General features: G+C 40.5%; 2 protein-coding genes across 9 annotated transcripts; both read left to right on the top strand.

Annotated features, from left to right (window-relative positions):
• The first annotated feature begins 546 nt into the window (after positions 1-546).
• On the top strand, positions 547-7,317 carry ntd5 (ntl-dependent gene 5). Of its 2 annotated transcripts, none has more exons than XM_076970875.1 (8): positions 547-648; positions 2,440-2,586; positions 2,907-3,098; positions 4,551-4,677; positions 4,793-4,869; positions 5,621-5,800; positions 5,939-6,136; positions 6,326-7,317. In XM_076970875.1, exons 1-8 carry the CDS (start codon positions 585-587, stop codon positions 6,406-6,408), a joined length of 1,068 nt encoding a protein of 355 aa, XP_076826990.1. In that variant the 5' UTR covers positions 547-584; the 3' UTR covers positions 6,409-7,317. The 2 variants fall into 2 exon arrangements, with proteins under 2 accessions (XP_076826990.1, XP_076826991.1); XM_076970876.1 differs by having other exon boundaries at positions 572-648; positions 2,443-2,586.
• A 168-nt stretch (positions 7,318-7,485) lies between these two features.
• LOC143473750 (uncharacterized) lies at positions 7,486-14,566 on the top strand. 7 transcript variants are annotated; one of them, XM_076970868.1, is made up of 2 exons: positions 7,486-7,625; positions 11,535-14,566. In XM_076970868.1, exon 2 carries the CDS (start codon positions 11,889-11,891, stop codon positions 14,514-14,516), a length of 2,628 nt encoding a protein of 875 aa, XP_076826983.1. In that variant the 5' UTR covers positions 7,486-7,625; positions 11,535-11,888; the 3' UTR covers positions 14,517-14,566. The 7 variants fall into 7 exon arrangements, with proteins under 7 accessions (XP_076826983.1, XP_076826984.1, XP_076826986.1 ...); XM_076970869.1 differs by lacking the exon at positions 7,486-7,625 and adding an exon at positions 7,669-7,987; XM_076970871.1 differs by lacking the exon at positions 7,486-7,625 and adding an exon at positions 8,030-8,163.
• Positions 14,567-16,742: the final 2,176 nt, after the last annotated feature.

A 16,742-nucleotide genomic window follows, 5' to 3' on the forward strand; every position in this document is an offset into this window, starting at 1 on the left:
GTGACTACATCATGCTAACCAGAGCAAGGACTTCACTCCCTTATTACTAATTATGTGATGATGTACATGATCACCGAATCAAAAAAGCCCCGAAAGTAACATGAGAAGCCTTCACCAGTTGTCTATGTCCTTGTTTGTTAGAGACATTTTCTTGTTTGTTTATTATTGTCTGACACCATACAGGATGTGAGCCGGCAGTGTGTTTGTGTGTGTGATCTGCACGGCCTCTAGGCAGACCAGTAGTCAGGATGGGCGGAGTTTAGGTTTGTGGGTGAAGAGTCTCTTTGCATGTGTGTGTGCATGTATGTGTGTATGTGCTCAATTGTGTGTGACAATGTGTGGTGACTGCTCCTGCAGCATTAAGAGAATTGGGTGAAAGGTCCTTTTCAGAGGGAGGGAATTTTTACCCAGAGTTCAAAACACGAACCAGATGTGTGTGTGGCTGCTTGCACCCTCTGCTCCACTCCGCCCTCACAGTCGACCCATCACCCCCCCCACTACTCCCCCCCCCCCCCACCCCCCATATCTTTATAGCCTCCTCTTCTCATGTGCACCCTCATACACTCCCCAGTGAGCAGCAGGGAATGATGAAAAGCCATCTTCTGCTCGTACTTCTGCTGTGTGTGTGCTGCCTGTCCCAGCCACCAGGTGAGTGTGTGCGTGTGCGTGTGTGTGTGTGTGTGTGTGTGTGTGCAAAAGAGGAAATGTGAAAACTAAAATGAAAGTGTGCCTTTTTAAATTCTTTGCTCTACATTTAATTTTAAACTAAATCTTTTTTGTTATTCATGGTATGTTCTTGGTATGACATGTCAGTTCTCTCAATGGTATCTTCTTTCTCTCTCTTCTACAAAAAACAACAGTGCATGGCATTTGCAGGCTTTATTTCTTATATCCTTTGAACTGCTCTCTGCAGTTTGATGTCAGATATGAGTCTCAGATAAAACAGAGTAGAACATAGTGGAGCATGGTGTATTTGTGTCTGTGAGACTGTTCACACAACAGCATGTCTGGACTCTCTCTCCCCTTTTGCATGCAGTGATTAGTGATTAGGAAGAGGCCCTCCATCATTAGCACGACTGGAATTTCCTCTAAATCCCTTTCTTCTCATTTTCAGTCACTCACTCACCCAGCTACACAATAAGCTACTGAAGTCTACATGTAATTCACTACAACTGTAATTCACTATAAACTCTTAGTCTTACGTAGCCATGGTGGACCACCTCCGCATCCAAATCCAATTGTAAACCACATTGGACCAGATACATTCTGATGGTAACGGTACTATGTCACATAAAATGTGCGATAAAGTGTATAATTCCTAAAGTCAGCATGGTGCAACTTACCTGCGCTAACTTCACCTGTGTCCTAGGTGAAAGCCAATGAAAACTGACATGTAAATGAGGTCATGTAAATTTAAGACCTCCGTCACGAGACGATTAACGGTCAACTGGTATGCTGAAATCTGCCAGCCGCATAAAGTATCTAGCTAATCTGCATTTGTACATTTCACCAAGAGGGGAATTGAATGATTACTCTGAGGAGATGACTTCAGTAAGTCTTCTAAATATCGGCAGAGCAACGTTTTTTCTCTCAGCCTTTTTGTTTTTTTTCCTCTGCAACACCTAAATTTGTATTTCTTATGGCAAACATTCGTGGTAATCTGACAAAATCCTTGAAATCATGCTCATGCCAAACAGCCCATGTCTTTGCAGAGTTATATTGATGATTTGCATATGTGACCAAATATCTTTAGAGGTTACGCACTGATTACTTATCGCCACATTTATAGGCGGACAAGTTCAGGTTAAAATGTTTTTGCGGAGTGGCGTTCTTTTATGAATCGCTAATGTCATATGCAAATAAGGACACAACGAATCGCTAATGTAATATGCAAATGAGGACACAACGAATCGCTAATGTAATATGCAAATAAAAAGCATATATCGCACAACCTACATTCATGTATAAGAAAACGTGTTACCACGGCGCTATTTTCTGTTAACATCAGAGCTTAAATCTGGTGGTAGGTTTTATTTATTTGGCCCTTATTACTCTTCCACTAGCCAATGTTTAATACATCTTATAGGATTCTTAAAATACTGTTTTTTAATCGTTGCTATGTTCGTGTGGTACCGCAGTGATGAGTGGTGGCTCAGCCCGAAATGAACGCTTACCGCTTGGTAGTATATGATGTTTAAAGAATACGACCTGAGACCCAAGCTCCTGCCAATAACATTAATTGATTTATTCCTAGCGAAAGTGAAATCTAATTCAAATCCTACTACAAAAAAGCAATAAAATGATAATACAATTTGTGTCTGTAAGTGTAATTGTGCCATTTTCTGGCACTAAGCTCAAATATATATGTCTTAATTTTGTATATTTTGTATCAAGTGATTAAATCCACCAATTTTGGTTGTGTATCAATACATCCTGCAGCAGATGTGACCGAACAGTGCCCAGAGAGGATTCTGGGTAATGAGAGAAGGCGAATATGTTCTAAGAAGTGCCTGCAGGATGAAGACTGTGCTAGCAAGCGTCAGTGTGTGTGTGACGGACAGTGTGGACTCAGCTGTGTGGCCCCAGGTCAGACTCCTAACACTTCACAAGATCAGCTCAGTACTTAGTGCGTAAGCTCACAAGCAATGCTGCAAAGTATTTTTATTAACTGTCAAGAAATTAACAATTATTCAAAGCTCTCAACTTAAAAATGCATTGCTATCCACCTTGTATAACGTGTCATAATATGTATAATATGTATAATAGTGATATAAAGACACGTAAATAATATAATGTGTTATGTTTCACAAAAACATAAATGTGTGTTTCATGAAGTCCTTATGCAAGCGGAGAGTTAATGACTATTGTGATGCTCTGTACACTTAACGAGGGCTTCCTGCAAACAGGCCGGCCATGCCCATGGCCTCTTCCTCCAGTGCGGCATGCGGAGGTCACACTCCTCACACCCTCCCCTGTGTTTTCTGCTCTCCTGGAGGTGCGTTGTCATCCAGGCTACACCACGGCCAACGGTTTCAGCACCACCATACGTCGTTGCCAGGGCGACCGACAGTGGAGCGGAGATGAACCTGTGTGCACCGGTAGGCTGAGCTATAAGGCGGATGTCCCGTAGTGAAAACAGCCCTCGGTAAAACATGCTGTAGTTTTCATCGAATTGGCAGAGTCAGTCGAGGAGGGCATCAGGTTACTCAGCACATGAAGCGAACCATTTGTTGGTGTGGTACTGTCAGACAGCAGTGGTGGCAGTGCGAATCAGAAGGAGGTCTTGCACTGTCCCCAAACACATCACTGTGTGTGAGTTAGAGAAAATACATAGAGCAATAACATCAATAACATATACTTGACATAAAACCAGCTCCTATTCCACTACTCCATCAAGATAAAAGAGAAAATATGCACTTTACTACATATTGCATAAATGTATGTATAAATGTAACGTAAATGTAAATAAATAATTTATTTATATAGACTGAAGACGAATTATATTCAAATGTGTAATTTATAAAGCTCTCACAGTACATTTCTAAACATGACAGACTGAAACAAGCTGATTTTTCGGAAAAAAAAATCCCCTCCCTCATTCTCTCTCTGTCCCCCCCATACACACACATGAAGAGAGAAAACACAAACATAGATGTACGTTGCTTTGCAGAAGACTTAAAGTACAAGAGTCTAGTGAGAACTCTGTAAGCATTTTGCCTTCATCTGGGTCACAGCACACAGACTGATCCCCTGAAGAGGCTCTTTCAGGGCTGCAAGGTCAAAACCAAGGCCCCAGATCTTCAGAAATCAGGCCCAAAACAACTGAGCTTCTGGCTAGAGATTCTGTACTCTCACCCCTACTGTAAAACACACACACACACACACACACTCACACTCACACACATACAAGATGAGAGACATTTCCAGGAATAAAACAGTTCCAGAGATGGGTTGTAGGCGTTTCAAGAGGAATCCTACAACAACACCTGCAGCTCAGTGATACTGACAGAGCAGATAACACACACGCACAAACGCACAAACTGAGACACACACACACTCACTGTAAATGTGTTAGATTTCCTCTCTGTTCACCAGCCTCACCAGTAAGTCACCCACACACATCAGAAATTATCAGATATGAGTCAATTGAATGTGTGAACAGATCATTCCAGATGGATCTCTGTGAAGCTTTAGTGTCTAACTGAAGCTGTACGTTCAGCCTATTCATCTGCCCTCACTTCCACCTACCCACCAACCCACTCATTCATCCATCTGCCCACTGGTCCTAACCAGCCCTGCTGCACGCTTCACCATAGACATGCCTGTATAGATGCCTGGATAGATGCCTGTATAGATGCCTGGATAGTTGCTTATATAGATGCCTGGATAGATGCCCGGCACTCAGGAATCAAGAACATTTTGTTTCCTGTTGAAATCTATTCAAAGTCTATCATAACTCTTTCAGCTCTTGCCATTTCTACTGCTCTCTCTCCCCATGTGTCTCTATCTCTCTCTCTCTCTCTCTCTCTCTCTCTCTCTCTCTCTCTCAGGTGGTTTTCCGGCAGCAGAGCCGGTGGTTGAGCCTGAGATTCACTGCCCCATGCCCATCGATGGGCTGCTGTCGGTGCAGGGTAGTGCAGGAGCAGATGCCCTTGTGCACTACCGCTGTGGCCCTGGGTGAGGGGGCAGGGACACACTCTGAGCAGCACACACACCACCTCGGTACGGAGGCTTCAGTTATTGTTGTTTTCTCTATGCTTTTCTCATTCCTCCCACCCCTCATCCCTTGCAGATCTGTGCTGGTTGGACACAGTGAAAATTTCTGTCATGAGAACCAGACGTGGCGTTACCCTCACCCCATCTGTCAACGTAAGTGTGTGTGTGTGTGTGTGTGTGTGTGTGTGTGTGTGTGTGTGTGTGTGTGTGTGTGTGTGTGTGTGTGTGTGTGTGCTCCTCTATAATATTTATGTGGGACTATAGAGATCCATACAGAAGTGATTATAGTGAAGAAGAATCAGAACATGAAACGCACACATACATGTGGATTAGATAAACTGAAGTGTCAGAAACACTCTGTGTGTGAGTGTGTGTGTTTATCAAAGGGTGTAAATGAGTGTACATTTGCAAGTCCTTCTGCTTCAAAGTAAAGAGAGAACTGCTCGAGCCTGAGCAGAAAGTGAGAACTGAAGAGTGTGTGGGGGTGTGTGTAGGAGGGTAGGATAAAGCAGCGAGAGTATTTGGATGTGTATATGTAAAAATGCAGAGGTGTCAGGGGTGAGAGACTGGGGTTTGGAATGCGTTTGTGCTTGCTATACTGCCCTCTATTGGATCAATCTGGACCTACACGTTGTCGTGGGCTTTGTTTTTCTACAGTTAAAGCTGTGTGTGCCATCTGCGGGTTATTAGGAGGCACTACACCTTTTGTGGTGGTTCATTTTACACGTGGCCTTGGGTCAAAATGTAGAGCATAGATCGTAATTTCTAGTTGTGCCTTTATCCAGTCTTGCTTATTTATATGTATGTATGTATTTTTTGTGAGACTATTTTAACTTAGTGAAATCCTTTTGACCTACTAAATGCCTCTTTAAAACACAGATAGGCATCCATATCTGTTCCGTAGGTGTGTTTTGTCCATCACCAGTGGAGGTCGATCATGGTTACCTGGTGGCCGTCCAGAAGTCTGAATATAATGTGAATGATACCATCTATTACCTTTGCAAGAAGACCTTCCTATTGGATGGGCCAAACCAAGCTACTTGTCAATCAAATGGCACATGGAGCACAATGCCCTCCTGCCGAGGTGAGAGAGGGAGGGAGTTTATCGAATAAATGCTGCATTAATTATTGGCTTTGTTCATTTATAATTACAATCAGTTGCATTTCTATTAAACCATCAAATGTCTTTGTCTTACTCACTAATACTCTGCTTGCTACTCAGCCCGCTGTCCAATCCCAGCTCAGCGCAGCAGAGTGATAGTGGGCGGGGTTAAGCGCTGGCCCTATGATCTGACAGATGGTATGGTAACTCATGGGGAGAAAGTAACATTCTTCTGTAAACATCCGGAAAAGCAATGCAGTTTCACGGCCACGCAGACTTGTTATGATGGACAGCTCAGTGCACCCACCTGCTACCTTGGTTAGTCAAATGTACACAAACATACAGATAAAAAAGTTCCATAATCCCTTTTCTTCCACTCTCCATAATTCTCTCATTCTCTTCTTATTCTCTCTCTCCCCATCCCCTCTGTCTTTTCCTTTCTTCTCTTTCTCTCTCTCTGTTGGTCTCTCTCTCTCTCTCTCTCTCTCTCTCTCTCTCTCTCTTTAGACCCCACCTGGTTTCAGTATAAACTGTACCCTCACCGACTGGTGTCTGAGATTGTTTCATGTGACCCTGCTGTACTGGCGTAACCACTGTACCTGAGTAAAATTGGTCTCGCTCTTACTCATCCCACAGCAGCACACTGGATCCAGACGTCTCACCTCAGTTTAATCTCACATGACACCTAACAGTTTTAGTACAGGTCATCCAAAGGACGTGGGAAATATGATTAATTTTACTGCCAGAACTACTTTCTATACATGACTACAGTTGATAGAAATTATTAATAATGCAATATTAATATATTTCACTGTATGCAAATTTGGACTCTGCTTAGCTCACAATTTGGGTGTTAACAGGACATAATTCATACCATTCAGACTAAGAATTTCATTTGAGAAAAAAGCATAAATGGATATTGCATTCACCATATAGCGTATTATATAAGTCAGTCATTCAGTTTAGCACCTGATTCACTTTATATTGCCTTGGACAGGGTTATCTTAAAACTGAATGGGTTGTTGCCTATTTGTGTTATTATTTTATTTTAAACAGTAAATATTTTACTAGTTTGAAGATTAATAAATAAAACTATTGATAGAAGACACTGAGTTAAGGTAACTCAAAAATCTGAGGTGATTGTAGTTTTCAGTTTTTCTTTCTGCTTTGTTGCTATTTTAAAAATCTGTTATAAATGAATTCCTGCACTTATCTGATGAGCTTCTGGAGGTCCACAGACACGACGGAGATCTGGACAGACCTGTGTAAGTTCCGACATATTTATTCTTCATTATTAGTTTTAGGGTATGGCAGAAGGGACTAGCATTGCAGTCAGACGCGCGTGGACAGACAGACCATCAGGCGAACTGGTACAGATATATCTGGTGCAAGGATGCACGTGTATTGAGTAAAGTTATGTTTATGACAAATCAAGCAATTTCGCTTGAAATGTGTTTTTATTTTGATGGAATAGCTTCACAATAAAGAAGCAGTTGGAAAATTATTGTCATTATTTTTAATTGCATATTAATAAGCGCTATTTAACTGATAATATTAATAATGAAAAGCCATATTGATTCTTTTCTGTATAAAACTGATATACATTTTGTTAGAAATGACATTTTCCGAAGTTTAAATCATTTATTAACCAGCACATCTTTACCGTCGTGTCGGACGGACAAAACTGCGACACCATAACAGCCGCTCCCCTCTCCCCCACTTTCTCCGCCCAGTCATTCATTCATATTTGGTCTTCCGGAAGTACGAGGGTCGGGTTAGCCAGTGCCTGCGCGAGCTGACTCGTGGGGTGAGAACAGTTTCATATTCAATATTTCAGAAAAACAAAGTGTTGCGAGGTGGTTTCAGCTGTATATCGAGACATACAAGAGTATCGATTGAATAACAGCATTTCACGAAAACTGTTACCTTAAGAAAGTTTTAAAATATGGTATACGAGCGAACAGTCTGCGCACTGTCACCGGCTCGAACCGTCGGTAGGCAGAAAATGGCCGGTCGCAGGTTCGAGCGCGGAGTCCGTATCAACAGTGTGAGATGATACAAAAGTATCCCGTCATTTGAACCTTTCTTCACGTGTCGCTCTCTAGAGAACGAAACGCACGCAAGGGCGCAGGTTCGAGTGGCTTTGTCGGTTCACAACATCAAAGCGTGGTAGGCTAAATGGTTTCACCTCCGTTTTTTTTTAATCGGACCTCCTACTCGGCGTAATGGCGTCCGTGTGTGTGTCGCCGTCTCCGTAGGACGAGGTTGAGGGTCGGCGGACTGGGGCTTCACGTCGAACCCTGTCGGGGTCGTGGACGTGTTTCGCTTGTGAAGAGAATAAAAAAGTAAAAGTATGACTGTTATAGTTTTATCATATAAAAGCTCGTCATTTGAACCCACGTTAGGCGGTGTTGCATACAGTAGCTAGTTGCCACCTGGGGTAGATGTCATCAATAAGCAACACTGTAGAAAATTAAGTTGCAACTTCCAAGTTTAGTGCTCCATGATGTTGGCGTTACTGGCAACACGTTCAGTTCTCATTTCAGTCTCGGGATTATAAATGCTGTATGTGCAGGATAATTTAATACGGGTGAAAGCTAATAATTTAACGGCCCGGCTTAAAATAAAGGAAGTTTTAATGTACAGCAATATGATTATTTGGTTGTTTTAGATTTGGCCATTTAAACACACACTAGAGACTCTGTCAGTAAATATATAACATCCATTATGTATTATTATAGTCTATGCAAGAGTCAACTTTTTAATTGAACCTGAATTTTGGTAGCGCTCAAGATATGCAATTTTCAATTGTATACTTCAACCTATGCTGAAATTACGATACATTATAAAATAAATGATGGGGCTACATTGATAAAGCTATGAATTTGTAATAGTATACTAGAGGCCATCATTTCACATCAGTAGAATAGTTTGATGAACTGCAACACCAGATATTCTCAGCATTCTCTGTCAGGAAAGTGTATGGCAGTGTAATTGTGATTGTGTAATGCACACTGCGTACACAGCAATAGACAATGCATACACAATATTGACTATTTTCAACATGTATTGGGTTTTTTTGGGGCTAGAAAGAGTAGTAGTAGGTTAATCTGCAAATATCCCCAGTGTAAGACTAATAAGGAATAATATATTATGTTACCACAAATCTTATTCTGCTACTTCTAAGCAACTCAAATTTTTGCGTCTTTATATTCGTAATGTTTCATGTTGGGCATGACGTGTAAATCATCCATTTAAATAACAAATTCCTTTGTGACATGATTTGACAGCTTGAGGATAACTGTCAAACAGAAAAAAAGATCTTAATCACTAGGGTGAGATGCCTATTATGATGGTCAAAAGTCTCTCCCTTGGACAACAGAAGGAGATGCACAAATGGCCAACGATATGCACTTTTGTGATTAGGATAGACATTTCAAGTATGAAATGTGCTGGGGACCACTAGACTGGTTAGATCACTGGGTCTCAGATCGTGTTGTCACTACAATGGGAGGCTGCAGAGAGATTTCAGAGGTCATTTTCGGGCTTTGTTTTTGCTTTTGTTAAGCACTTATTTAGAAGCAAGTAGAAGTGTACATTTGTAATGGGTGTTTTTGTACTATTTGCATTTAGAGGCTTCCTTTAGCTTCAGTGATTTTATAATCAAGAGTCACTAGCCAATTCTAAATTGTTTTAACATTTAACTAAATACAATATTATGTAATTTCCATGACACTGCAATTACTGTGGTAAAAACTTGCATATTTTTACCATGAAGATGCATTAGCATCATATTAGTCTAAGTCTGTCCATTTTTCATTTTGTCAGACCATATGCAGCCTTTGTTTGGTTTGTCCTGGTGTTACAGATTAAATAGGCAATGGGACGATAAAAAAAAAAAGCATGTGATGAGACCTAGTAATATTTCAATTATCATTCACTGCTGACAGTTCTTGAGAAAACAACGCCCTCAAACAGTCAAGAAGTGGGCACTGACCAACAAAGTTGGAAAGGTTGTTTTCAAAGCATAATGTATTACATATTCAATGTATTAAATGTTATGCGTTATTATTTTCTGAGCAAAGGAACACATTATATTATTTTCACAATGCTTTCAAAATACCCTGTCAAACGAAGCACAGAAATACTAGGCATGAAATAAAAATGAGGAAGGTAAGTGGAATGGAAAAGAGAACAGGCACACTACTGTTATTGGCATTAAAATGCTGTTATTCCCATGGCATGATGGTTCTGGTGGCATGATGAAACTCGGCATCATAACCCAGATGCTTCACAAACCTATAAAAGTTTTCTAAAATTACCCCCCCCCCCTTATGAGCATTGAAAGGAAAGCCTAGGTTTTGTAAAAGAAAAAGAAACCACTGTACATTTTACTATAAACACTTCAAATTTGTTATTGGGGTTTTAGATTATGGAAAAATATATAGTAGGCCCTAATGGCAAATAATTAAATATTAATGGGGTGTGAAAGTTGCCCTTTGTGTAAAGATTTTAATTATGTGTATATTACTACTTGTGAATATTTAGAAATGTCCACTACTTATCCATGTAAATGCATGAATAAAACAGCAGTACTTGGTTGCAGGTTAATACGTTTACAGCTTCACCATACTGTCAGAAATGAATATTGAGTGAAACTATTACTATAATGAAGTGAGCGTTTTATGTTAATATTAGGAAGAATCAATACTTTATACCAGGGGTACTCAACTGGCGGACCGCGGTCCGGATCCGGACCCGAACGCAGTCTTGTCTGGACCCAATCTCATTCCTGATTAACTGGATACGGACCAAAAAAAAAACCGGAGCATTTACAACAACTTACATTCGCCACCAACCATCACCCCCCCCACCCCCGCTCAACAACTTACGTTCGCCACCCCCGCCGCACCGGACCTCAGGTCACAGGTATCTGCCAAAATTGGACCGCGGACAAATTTAGTTGAGTACCCCTGCTTTATACTCTTATGTTATCGAGCATCCTGACAAACCTAAATCTAAACAAATCCTGTAGGGAACATTTCCAATGTCGAAGCCCATATTTTTTGGTATTATGATTGATACATTTTATATTCTGAAGCCATCGTTACATTCCTACCTGATTTGAATAAAAAAAAAATATGATGAACTGTGATATCCATGTGATATCCATCATGTTTTCTTGACATAACAAGTACACCTCAACACAAAGTATACCACTTGAGGTTGGGCATCTTAATGAGGACTTTATATCCCTACAATGCCACATTTATCTGTGACATGGACTTAAAGAGAACATAATTGTCCATGCTATCTGGAAAGAAAGAATAACCATGTTCCTCTCTGTCATGCGGTGATCTGTTAGGAAGAATAACCCTGTTCCTCTCTGTCAGGTGGTGATCTGTTAGGTCACACATGCAGATTTTGGCACTTAGTGTTTTCCTTCAAGCGTGTTCAGCTGTTTTATGATGTACAAATTGCAGCTTGAAAAGATGTTGCTGATTGCTTCAGATGTCTTGGAGGAAGCAAATGTTAGCTTCGGCCTCCCAAGTTGGCAGCTGTCACAAGATAGTGGGAGACCTAGATATCTTGGGAATAAAATATATTTGCGAGGACTTATGTGGATAAGGCTACTTTTTATCTGTATGTTTTTTTCTGATGAAACTAGAAGATAATAGAAGTACTTAATAAAAATTGCTATGTACTTTTCCCCCAGATTAATGCCCTTGGCCAATGGCTGTGACGGTGACATGGATGGAGACCCATTGCTCCATCAGATCGGGAAATGGTTCTGTTTGCATAGTCTGTCCAGGAGGCTTTGGAAGAACACTTTTAGTGATATCTCAGGTAGTAATAAACTGACTGTTTCCAAAAGTACTGAGTGACATTAGCACTCTTCCAGGTCAGCTATCAACTGAAGTTACCATACTCATGGTTCAAACATCAGAGGAGATCAGAGGACCTTCTTCTATCAAGCAATTCAGAAGGCTGATCTTGACTCATTCAGAGACAGTCAGAACTCTGGTGGTTTTAAGAGGATTTATAATTGGAATTAAATCAGAGGATCTTAATGGAATTTGAGCCTAATGACAAAATACCCCCAGTGAATCCTTCCATCTCAGGAGTATCCCAGGTATCCCAGAGTCAGGTAAGCATTTATAGTTTAGAAGGTTACAGCAAGAACGGGTCATCAAGACAAAATTCTGATACAATTTCAGATGATTTCCATACTCAATCAAATGTTAAAAATGCCGTCATCACTCCAGAAACCAAAATGAGCAATGTACAAATATCTTCAAAATTGACGTCCAACATCATGCCTGACAACATTTTAATGGAGATGAATGAACCAATAACCAAAGTCATAAATCTCAATTCCAACTTCTTATCAAGTGATTTACCAGACATGGCAGTACAAAGACAATCCTCTTTACAAAGCAATTCTCCTAGTATCAAAAAATCTGATGAAGGTTTCAGTCCCATTACCAAAGAGGAGTTGAAGGTACAAGATGTTGCAAAAGTTATTGACTCTGATAATATAATTCTTGGAATAATGAAAAACTGTGAGACACTTGAAAAGACTGAAGACTGTGTAAACAAAAAAATAACAGAATGCAGTCAATATCATAACAATGCTCACTGTAAAGCAGAAATCCCTTTTCACAAAAGACACGAAGAACTTGATGTGATGTCTAAGACTGTGACAAGTACCGAAGAACTCACAGAGCAACAAGAGGTGTTTGAAGCACTGGATTTAAGCTTGCCAAAAAAGAAGGCCAGGGATAACAAAGAAAAATGCAAGTGGATTCTCGATTCTGGATATGAGGGTTCCTTACTTATGGAGGTAGATGAGATTGAGGATGATTCTCAACATGTAGAAGTGGAGCAAGATGAGGACGTTGAGGAGTGCTGGTGTCCTTTAAGGAATGAAAATGATTTGAACAATTTCTACATGGAAAATTGGCAGGAGCACCCTTCTGTTTCACATGCAGCCATACCATCTACACCCTGTGCCAGCTTTTTGTCCCCTGATGCAAATGATATGCTCCTTATAGATGACCAAGGCATTCCCTACACACTTACCCCAGATGGTCAAAAAGTTCCCCAGATAGATCTTTCCGAAGTGCCAAAAGCTTCCTCCGAGCAGATACGCTCTGAATCTGTACAGTCTGATATTGAGTCATCTGGGGCTGTCCAAGATTCTGACAATTACCATGAGTTATTTCTTCCAAACCCACCTTTAAACTCATCTCCTGGTCCTTCAACAGAAACCTCAGAAGATACCTTAAGGGTGGAAAAGAAATCTTCTCAAGACTCTGCTGTTCAAGCTAGGCCAGCAGCCTTACCGGCTGTGTCTAGCTTGCCTTCTGTTCCTATACAGATTGTGGCTAGTAACACTGGATCAAACACTCCCATCCTCCTCCTTCCTCAATCTCAGCTTCAGACCCTTTCGTCATCAGCATCTAATGCTAATCCAGGAATTATGGCTCTGTCGTTGCCTTTTGCTCTTGCTCAGAATCCACAGTCCTCACCAGTCTTTCTTGTTCTTTCAACTCCTCAAGTGTCCTGTGGAATTCAATCTTCCTCATTATCAGGGCAGTTCACTCAGATTTCCTCTGCATCCACTGTTGCACTTTCCACGCCTTCAGGTTCTCTTAGCCTTAAACCAGAACCAGTCTCCTGTACTACTACTACTACTACTACTACTACTGCTACTACTAACCTCTCAGGACAAAATAAGCCCTGTAAACTTTCTTCGTCTGTCCCTACCTCACCCACTGCATCCTCCAGCACCTCCTCAGTGACCTCTACAAGTCCCACTAAGCAACAGAGAACCAAAATCTGTTCCGATACCCCCAGTTCTTTTCGGGAAGCACTGCTTCGATTAGCGGTTTCTGCTGAACAAAAAGATGAAAACCAACCTGAATGCACTGATGCGCCTTCAGCCCTTACCCCGTCGTCCTGTAGTGAAGCAACCCAGTCACATTCTCCCTCAACAACTAATGGTCTAGAGGAACATAGCAACGCTGAACAAGTGTCGTCACCAACCTCGGATCCAGCTTCTTTCTCAGTGGACCAAACGGACTCTTTATTAAGCCCCGTCTCTAACGAAGACTTTCTACCACAGTCATCCACTTCCCCTCCTCCAACATCACCCATATTTCCTACCAACCATCCGACAAACCAGGATACGCAGGCATTAGGCCCACGTCGCATTCTTTACTGCCAGTACTGTCCAAGGGTTTTCTACTACCTCTCAGACCTTGAACGCCACTCCATCACCCACTCTCAAAACAAGCCACACGTGTGCCAGCTGTGTGGAAAGGCCTTTAAACGCTCAAGCCATCTGGAGCGACATAAGCATATCCACACAGGCCAGCGGAACTTTGTTTGCCAGCTTTGCCCAAGGCGTTTCCGAGAGGCCGCAGAGCTAACGAGGCACCAGCGGGTACACACAGGCGAGAAACCTTTCCAGTGTCTCTTGTGCCACATGCGGTTTGCTGAGCGCAACACCCTACGGCGACACACTAAGCGCAAACACCAGGGTCAGCAGCAGGAGGCAATGAACATGAAGGTAAAACCAGAAACTGAAGGGGTCTCCATTGTGGGTATGCAGGGGCAACAGGAAGAGAATGCAGAGTGGTATAGCTCAACAGTGACTGAGATGGAATCTGACAATGATACAGGAGGAGAATGAAAGTAAAAAAAAAAAAAAAGGCGCTTTTAAATATATTTTAGAGTGTGAACTTGTGGAAAGCTTGCTTTATAATTTTTTTTTACATCCAAATTCTTTTCCATGCTGCTTTTACCAAGGTAATTTTCATTCCACTACAGTAAATACACCTTTAGCATTTATCACTAGACGAGGCAATATTGTGTCTTTGTTAATGTGTTGTTTTAAAGGTATTGTGTTCAACATTTACCTTATTACTTTTTAAATGTTTATTTTACCCTGATACTTATTTGGCTGTCTTAATTACATGAATGCAAATACCATTTGAACAATTTGGCTGTGATAAGGGTCACTGTTCTGACAATGCTGGATAGCGCTTTACCTGTGATACTGCAAACGTTCTCATCCGTGCTTGGTCTCTAAATAATGTATAATGTAATGATGATTCACTAGACATGTTTTAGATGTATACAGGGGTTTCTATTTTATTTCAAGCTGTGAGTAAATTGCACAGCTTTGTTTTATTACCCTTGTGCCTTGAATTACTATGTCATTTTTTTTAAAGAAATAAATTATTAGCCTTTTGGTCAGACAAAAGAAATCATGTGCACCATGGAAAAGAACATTAATTTGATTCAAGTAATAGGAATCATTTTAGTGTAGCATGTGCTCTAAGGTGACTTTTACTGCTTTCAATTTGCTGCTGTGTAATTGAACTGGAAAGATTCTCTGTATCACTGATATTACTGTATGCGGTGTTCACAAAATCATGGTGGTATCCTTTTTTTGCCTGGTTATTTTAAGTTATGTATGATATGTTACATTACGTTACACTTATATAAATAGTATGAATGACCCTGAAATTGTAGTTTACGTTAGAAGCAATCTTTGATCTGTACATAGACATAGTATTTGATCTCTGGATTTAATTTTTATTTGTATTGCTTAAACTTGAGTGCGACTCAAATAATTGTACATCTGCAGAGTATATAAATATATATATATATATTGTGTAATATATTAATATATTCCCTGTAAATAACAAAAGATCATCCTGGGTGTAATCGCCTAGGCTTAATTTGACACTCACTATAGCTTGTATTTCAGATTTAATTAAGAATCGGAGTATTTGCACACTGCAATGGAAACCTGCTTGCTGACCCTTGTCCTTTACTCCACTGGTTCCCGTGGTCAATTATCCAGGCAATTTAGTCCGCTTGGGCCCCACTGGACCGCAAATATCGGAAGCTTAAGGAGCTTAAGCTGGGCTGCTCCCTAATATCACCTAAATGGCTCTATTTGGTTTGCACCCTTGTGCTGTTCTCATTTTATATTCAAATGGATTCAGATCAGTTTTATTTACTGAACTCATTTCACAGTAGGCTTCCCACAGAGCTGTTACCCAAGGATTTTATTTATTTATTTATTTTTAACACAGTGTAATGATGTGTCATTGTCACAGGAGAGAGTGTCCTCAGCGTTTTAAAAAGAATGACCAAATTTGCACCCTGTAAATTACACAGAAAACTACACATTAAATGGCATGTCATGTGCCTACTCATCAGTTATTTTACACACACACAGTGACTACTACCCATGAAGTTTGCCATACTCTGTGTCACACTGATGTTTAAATAAAATGCCTCAAAATAAAATAGTTATAGATAATTTGATCTTAAATTTGTTTTTGTTCATATTTGTTAGTGTAATGTGTTATATTATTGTTGCTCTGATCAGCTCATGAACATAAGTGAACTTTTAAAAATGTTGTCATTATTAATGATATACTATTAAGATAGACTTTAACACTATTAATAACTATTAAAATCTTTTTCAATTGATTTGAACTGATTTTTCATTTGTCAGTAATATCTGAGGTTAGTAATCTGTTATCTGAAATGGTGTTTGACAAGACAAGGATTCATTTACACTCTTTGACCTCTATGTGTATGTGCACGTACAGGTGCATGTGCACACATGAGTGACACCCCAGATGTGCCTTTGGTCTGTGTTCCATTTGGCATCATCATCAAAGGGTTTGGGGACAACCTCACATAGACCTGAGAGGCCATGTAAGAGAGAACTTACATTTGTTTTCTTTTATTGTGGCATTTCATGCTTGATCTAACATTTTGCCTTTTGTACAAGCACTACATAAGACATTTCGCTCACTCTGTTCAGTCAATGACAAAAACATAGGTACATGTAAGACCAAGGGCAGCATCAAATATTTTATACCTGTTTACTTTT

This window comes from Brachyhypopomus gauderio, chromosome 13 (assembly GCF_052324685.1).
Source record: "Brachyhypopomus gauderio isolate BG-103 chromosome 13, BGAUD_0.2, whole genome shotgun sequence".
Taxonomy (NCBI): Eukaryota; Metazoa; Chordata; class Actinopteri; order Gymnotiformes; family Hypopomidae; genus Brachyhypopomus; species Brachyhypopomus gauderio.